The 7873-nt window shown below is 37.0% G+C and overlaps 1 protein-coding gene across 2 annotated transcripts; it reads left to right on the top strand.

Annotated features, from left to right (window-relative positions):
• Positions 1–896: 896 nt before the first annotated feature.
• LOC107680694 (WD repeat-containing protein 54-like) lies at positions 897–7243 on the top strand. Of its 2 annotated transcripts, none has more exons than XM_016476706.1 (10): positions 897–1125; positions 1397–1677; positions 1808–1870; positions 1950–2016; positions 2155–2211; positions 2326–2453; positions 2617–2717; positions 3426–3588; positions 3813–3887; positions 4884–7243. In XM_016476706.1, exons 2-10 carry the CDS (start codon positions 1444–1446, stop codon positions 5013–5015), a joined length of 1020 nt encoding a protein of 339 aa, XP_016332192.1. In that variant the 5' UTR covers positions 897–1125; positions 1397–1443; the 3' UTR covers positions 5016–7243. The 2 variants fall into 2 exon arrangements, with proteins under 2 accessions (XP_016332192.1, XP_016332201.1); XM_016476715.1 differs by having other exon boundaries at positions 904–952.
• The last annotated feature ends 630 nt before the right edge of the window (positions 7244–7873 follow it).

Genomic DNA, 7873 nt, shown 5'->3' with positions numbered 1-7873 from the left:
ATCAGCATTTGGCAATTATCTGCCATTCTTCTCCTCGCCTCTTCACCTCTCAAGCTCTGTCAGGTTGGATGGGGGCAGATGCACATTTTCAGGTTTCTCCAGAAATATTTGATTGAGTTCAAGCTCAGGCTGTGGCTGGGTCACTCAAGGACATTCACAGAGTTGTCTATAAGCCACTCTTGCTGTGTGCTTAGGGTCGTTGTCCTGTTGGAAGGTGAACCTTCTGCTCAGTCTGAGGTTCTGAATGCTCTAGACTAGGTTTTCATTAAAGCTATCTCAATATGTTGGGGCATTGAGCGTTGCTTCTACTCTGATGAGTCCCTGCCACTGAAAAACAGCCCCACAGCATGAGGCTGCTACCAGCACACTTTACTTTTGGGATGATACTCTGCAGGTGATGAGCAGAGCTGGTTTCCTTCAAACATGATGCTGGAATTGAGGTTCATCAGACCAGAGAATATTGTTTCTCACAGTCTGAGGGTCCTTTAGGTGCTTTTTGCCAATTCTAAGTGTGTTTTCACGCGTCTTCACTGAGGAGAGGAATGAGTTTGGCCACACCGCCATAAAGCACAGATCGGTGGAGTGTTGCAGTGATGTTTGTCCTTCTGTACATTTCTCCTATCTCCACATATGATCATGGAGCTCAACTAGAGTGTTCATCTTCACAAAAAAGGGTATGAAAACACACACAATATATATATATATATATATATTATACACACGCACATGAACAGTGATATAGCCTTAGAACATACATACAAGCATGCATAACGAAAGAAACAAACAAAGAAGAAAATTCATTCAAAAAAGAAATACATGGAATTACGCTGTAGATGCGAACGTTTTTAAAACGTTTCAGACGCTCAGAACTTTGCGTCACTCCGTGCACCGCAGATAACTGACGTTCTACACACGTCTGCTCCGTCACTATGGCTGCAAGAGACGCGAGATGGTAAAGGCTTGCTTAAATACAATTAGTATATCCATAATACCTCTTATCTGCCGTTCTTTTGTCTAATAACAGAAACGGCGTATGCCATTTTCATATTTGGAGCCATTTAGTTCAGTATTTGCTCTGAAACGAAGAGGATTAACAGGAGAACCCATCAGCTGCTTTCATTCAGGGTTGGTAGCTGCTTAGATTTATGTAACGTCATATGTATGAATCATCCCCAATTACATGGTATATAATTATTTTTGATTAAATGTCAGTGTTGTTATTGTAAAAGAAGCAGTAGCCTATTTCACATCTTGCTGTCAAGAGACCATCCATCTGGACATGCTGCTACAATCCGATTTAGTGCAGTGCAACGCAACTGTTAGTTTGAACAGCCTCGAATTCACGGTCTCAGGAAACTCTTCACAACTGATTTCCATGTCCTGCCTTGTCTTTCAGAAACGACATCTCTAGTTTAAAGTGAACAAGCGGCGCTCTTCCAAAAAATGGCGAAATTGTACCACAAAGATAAAAGCATTCAGATAAAGAGCAGCGTGTCGGCGCTCTACAACAACCTGAGCGTCCTGCGCATCGCGCCGCGATGTCTCACCTATTTCACGGTGGTCCACGCCAACGTGGTGAACATGGTCAGCGCCTCCTGGGACGGGCTGAACTATTCCCACCGACAGCTGCAGTCTAAAGAGGGCAACGTGGCCACCAGCTCCTCACTTATCATGCAGGTAAGTCAGACTAAAGTACCATTTGAGTCCTAATAAAGGCTGATGATTATATTGGTTTAGAGCAGTTTTGCCTACAGTGTCTAACTGCTGGCACTTAATTTCTAATCTGACACTTTTTTTTGTCTGACAGGCAGCCTGGTGTGTCCTGCCCTCAAGAGATCTTCTTGTTCTCACCTCTCAGAAGGGGATCCAGGTGGGTCAAGTGTTATGCCAGGCTATTAAAATTGTTTATTTGCCCAGTAAACATGACTTGAACTGTGTTTATTCATCAGATGTATGAATCAGATGGATCAATTATGGTCTATTGGCATGCACTGGACATGCCAGAGACCCGTACTGGTCAGTGCACACTTCTGTGTCTCTATAAATACAGTAAATGTGTTCATTTTTTTTTTTCATTTTCACATCCTTTAACTGTGGGGAATTAGGTTGTGAGTACTGTGTACCTGTCTGACATTGTCTGTTAAAATTTTCCAGCGAAAGCAGTGTTTGCCCGAGGAATTGCAGCGGTGCGGGAAAAATATATTTGTGTAGGTGAGTGGCTTCATCAGTCAGCAGTGGTTATACAGGGTACCGTTCTAATCCATTTACATATTAGTTTAGTATGTGCCCTAAAAGTGTCCTTTCAATTCCTCACACTTCCTTCAGGGGTCTCATCTGGCTCAGTGCTGGTGTTTGACGTTCCCAGTAAAGGCAGTAACATCACCCTGTCTGAGGTTTTGGAGGAACATAAAGAGGCAATCACAGACATGGCCTCTGAGTGCTCAGGCAGTCTGGTATTAACTTACAGTAACTTTCATATAAGTGTTATTTTTGTAAACCGTAGGGCAAACGCTATTATATAGTTTTTGTTGTTGTTTTTTTTGTCATGTTTTCTTCAGTTGGTTTAAGTTACTGGTGGCTCAAGTGTTTTATTATTAAAATTATTTCTTTTTTTAGGAGTGTATTGCTGATTTAGTTAGTGCTGATGACTCTGGCCTCCTCTGTGTGTGGAAATCAGGAGAAGATTTTCAACTGCTCAACAAGATCCCTGGTTTTGAGTATGTTGGGAATTAACACTCACTATACAAGAGACAATGGGTTTCATTCATGAAACATTCGCAAATATATTAGTATATTCTGAAAAATTTGTACATAAGGTGGACCTTCCTGAAAAATTTCCCGTTTTCATGTACAGTTTGTAAACCTCAGAATTGAGGTTCATCTACACACTTACTGATTGTTAGTAAAATCCCTGCCTATAAATTACAATGTGATTTATGTGTACAGAATCCTGTAGGATCAATTGGACTCCCTTCTCAGGTTTGGCTCCAATATATTACATGAATGCAAAATAGTAAATGGCCATATTTCTAACAGAAATTCTATAATTAATGTGTTAAGCTTGCAGACTAATGCTGGTGCTCAAAATAATAGTGTTTTATGATCAAATCAAAAACAGACTGTCTCATTTTTGTTTAGCAGTGAAATTTCTTTTACACCTACCTTGAATAACTAATTTATTGATTTAGTGATTAAGTTATTTCATTTAGTGATTATATATTATTATGGTAAGTTTTTATCAAAATGCAGTGTCATAAGTTTTCCTAAACCTTTTCATTAATCTGAAAATTCACGTCGGACTGATTTACAAACAATTTACACAAAAACTCATGTGCCTGTACTCATCTGCTTGTATTTCATGAAATAGGCCCACTATACTTATGCCAGTACATCATTAATATAATATGTATATACGTATCTCTCAGCACGAGTTGTTCTTCAGTAAAACTCTGGAAGGGCACAGTCATTGCTGGCTATGGGACGGGACAGATCCGTCTGTATGAGGGGGTCACAGGTATACTGCATGCAGAAGTCAATGCCCATGCACGCTGGATCTACTCACTGGACATCGCCCCGTTCACTGGACTGGTGAGAGAAGAATTATGTATACAGTCTGTATGTCGCACAGTTAATGTACGCAACTATATATATGTACATTTTAAGTAGTAATTAAGAACACAAATAGTCTTAATTAAGAAGTTGTTGTATTCAGATGTATTTTATTATAAATGTTATTATTTTATTATGGTTTATTTATTTATAATGGTAAACTCTCTTATACTGATAGTGTTTTCCTTTGTTCAATGAAAAAGCTGATCTCTGCAGCAGAAGACTCCTGGGTTAGAGTATGGCATCTGAGCTTGACTCCAGAGACTAATAGTGTAGAGGTAAAATCACTCACAGACAATTACAGTACACTACCGTTCAAAAGTCTGTGGTCAGTCAGATTGTTTTGAAAGAATTTAATTATATTACTCAGCAAGATGCATTAAATTGATCAAAAGTGACAGCAAACACATTTATAAAGTTACTGCTATCTCTAATTCAAGTAAATGCTATTTATTAGTTATTTTTAACTTTGTTCAAAGAATCCTGAAAAAAGTATCTGTTTCTACAAAAGTAATAAAGGGGTCATATGATGCTATTTTAAAGATCATGGAAGGCCAAATAAAGTGCTTTTGCTTTCGCACTGAAACACAGCGTCTCCCTGACATGGCTGCATCAACACTACTGCTGTTCCTGAAACCACGCCTTCTTTCTTTGCGTGCACATTTGGGCGGCATTATGCTAATATTTCCACATAGTGACGTAGACATGTGGGGGCGTGTTAGAACGAAACGTTTTAGGTAGGCGTGGCTGACTCTTAACTTTTATAAAGAATATCTCTTTGGATTTGAGACTTTAGTCTTTGCAACTTTACAGATCTTCTTTATGCACCAAGAGCTTGTAACACTCCAAAGAGAAAGGAAAACTTGAAATCGCATCATATGACCTCTTTAAGCAGCAATATTATTTTCAACACTGATAATAATATTAAATGTTTCTTGAGCAACAAATCAGCATATTAGAATGATTTCTGCAAGATCATGTGACTCTGAAGACTGGCGTAATGGTGAAAATTTAAACTTTGCCATAACACAAATTTATTAACAATTAATTCAAATAAAAAAAAATTGTAATACTATTTTACAATATTACTGTTGGTGAGCATATAAGACTTTCAAAAACATTTAAAAAATCTTACCAACCCTAAACTTTTGATTGGTGGAGTACATGCACTAAAACTGCATTAGTAGTTTCATTAAATGAACATTCGTTGCAAAGCATTTTGTGTGTTCAGCTGATTTGAAATATACTCCCACATTTTTCTCTGCCCTTTCTAGATTGAGCACATGTACAATGAGTGTGTGACTGATACACAGATCTGTGGAGCCAAGTTCTGTGACGGGGACGGCTACGCCTTTGCAGTGACCGGCTATGACTTGAGTGAGATCATCCGCTACACACAAGCCTAGTCAAGAATACAGCATGCACTTCTGGGACATTCCCATTGGTCATATGAGGATCACCTGCAGAAGGAAGGTCATGTCTTGACAGTATATTGGTGAATATATTGCTGTACAGTCATGATAGGCAGGGTCAGGCTGGAGTGAAAGTAACCCTAAAATCTACTTCTAACGTCTTAGGCACTAAAAAGCCACACTTAAACCAGGTGACTGTTAAGTATGGTAGGTCTACATGATTGGCAGTTGTGCTAAGTACAAAATACTCTTTTGTTCTCTGATATTAAGGTAAAATACATAACATTGGTTAAACAGAACAGATTTCAAAATGAAGCATTAAAATGTTAGAAGTGGTTGTTCTTTTAATGTTTTCTTCTCACATAATTTCTTTAGTAAACGTATTTACTGAACAATTTCTTTTACCTCATTGAACAATTTTGGATGTGCAATTGAATCAGATGGCATGTAATTATATTTGTGGTTCAGAAAACAAAACATATCAAAATAGTTTGTAAAGTATTTATTCATTATAAATATTATAAATATTAAATACGGCAGAGGCTATTTTTTCCAAATGGAATTATAATGTTCTTTATATTTGTCTAGAAACAAAAGCATTGTATCTAGCTTGATGTTAAATCACATATTTGATATTTTGTGTTGTTGTCATAGTTTTTGCTATTTTCTGTTTCTTTGTAAACAATTGTCAGTGACAATTTAAAAAAAACTTGTTTACTGTGACTTTTATTGCAGTTATAAATGTGTACCAGTAGATGGCAATAGATCTTATATCTTTAATGGTTTTCTGAAACATTTTGAAGATTTGTAACTTTTGAGATCAGAATTAGCATATTTAATTCAAGCATAAGTGCATTCAAGTGCATTGATTCATATAAAAACATCTGTGAAACGCATCACAGAACATATTAGAACATGTCCAGCACTCGTTTCTATTCAAAATGTAAAAAATATCAAACATAAATTGTTTTGGGGATGTCTAAAATGCCTAAAAAGACAAGGCTTTGTTTTCCAACTGATGTGCTCTCTACAGTCCTCATACATTATATGTACGTGTATTTGCATTGTTTTGACAGTTGTTTGTAGATCCCACCTTCTCGCATGCCACAATTGGTCGATTATTTGTGTACAATGCCTGGATGTAAGCTACATTAGCTTCAGCATCTATAAAAACCAGACATTGAAAAAGAGGATGCGTGGTCACCCAACCTGTGTGCAATGGGTTTTAATGGTCCTCAGGGTTATCTCTGTGTAACCTTAAGGTATGAAGTGAACAGAAAATCATTTAGATCATCTTCATGACAAAATTTACTTTCAAGAGCAAATTTGTAAATAAGCAGCATTTTCGTCCATGACTGTTGTAATATATTCATCACCATTAACTTTTGTCCCTTTGTGCCTCTCTGTTAAGCTATAAAAGAAGACTTTGATTGTCAGATGTGTCCTTCATGCACCTGCCATGAGGCCCTGATGAGCCCTTGTCCTTGATTTACACCCTGTTTTCACACTGTAACGTTTTGTTGTCATTACATCTTTCATCTATGCAGGCTCCTGTTTTTATAGGTCAAAGCAGAACACCAGAGGAATGCAGATTATCACGTCAAGCTGTTTTATCAGTTACCCACTAAAATATCTACAATGCTCATTTGACTGTATTTTCCCCATAATATTTATGTCCATAGTTCTGTTGTTCCCTCATAGTATTATCCACACATGACCTCTCTTTCCAGCTTGTTGTTGATAAAACCTCATGGTCTCTTATGTAAGACTTTTAAATTTGTCCTATGGATGACACTGTGTGCCCTATATCTGTTATGAAGAGAGGGTGAATATCAATGCCACAGAGGGACAGAGCTAATGGGTAGAGAATAGACTGCTGACCGTCAAATTTGATGGTGGACAGAAAGGGAGGGAGTCCGGAGAGCATCAATGAGACCTCCACTGGCTGTGGGTTTAATGGAATTATGTAACACTGCCATGCAGCACTAGAGCACAGCGAGATGTGTTTAAGGTCATTGTGTTTAGTGGGATCTGTGGTAATAAAAACTATGGCTGGTCTACAGGCCATGTAAAATTCAATAGTGCTCTCCAGACACATCAGATCTGTGGGCTTCGGGGATGGGGGACCGCTAGTCGGCGTAGCACGATGCAGTTCCAAAGGACACGAGACGTTCATTTATTACACTTAAGCAGAAGTTGAAAACAAAAGTTATTTTCTGTGCTTTCTATGCATGTCATGTGATGTTTCGTCTACTATGGCCACTTTTATTTCCAAGGAATTAATTTTTATTATAAAATGTCAGTTTCTCTCTTTTTGTTGTAAGAAGGTTTCATTAAATCTGTCTTGGAAACTTTTTCTAGTATTTCAAATTCAAATTCTTTTTTTTTTATTGTACCCTTTACTCAGACCCAGAAAAATCAGTAAGAGATGTTGCTGTGCATCATTTCCAGTCAAGAGGTAATGTTGTCAAATTATGTAGATATGCTATTTTATCAACAAAAATCTTTGTTGGAAATGACAAAAATCACAGAATTCTACATGCATATACACTGTTTGAAATTAAAATGTTAAAATGTGTTTTAAGAATCTGAAAGTCAGCATAAAATGAAAATTCCCTCTATTTTCTATATGTATTGATATGCACGTATTGTGAATAATTCATTCATTCATCAAGGTACTACTATTATAGTTTTTAGTAATATTTTGAATTATTTTTTCCTTTCTCCGTTTTTATTTTAATTTGAGTTAAAGCTTTTGTCATTTTTTTGTGTTTTTGCCATTTATTATTATTGTCTATAGTTTTTATTAATTCAATTTTGTTTGTAGTTATTTTATATAAAGGTTTTTAATA

Source organism: Sinocyclocheilus anshuiensis, unplaced genomic scaffold, assembly GCF_001515605.1.
Source record: "Sinocyclocheilus anshuiensis isolate Anshui unplaced genomic scaffold, SAMN03320099.WGS_v1.1 scaffold697, whole genome shotgun sequence".
NCBI lineage: Eukaryota > Metazoa > Chordata > Actinopteri > Cypriniformes > Cyprinidae > Sinocyclocheilus > Sinocyclocheilus anshuiensis.
This window is presented reverse-complemented; position numbering and strand designations above follow the sequence as displayed.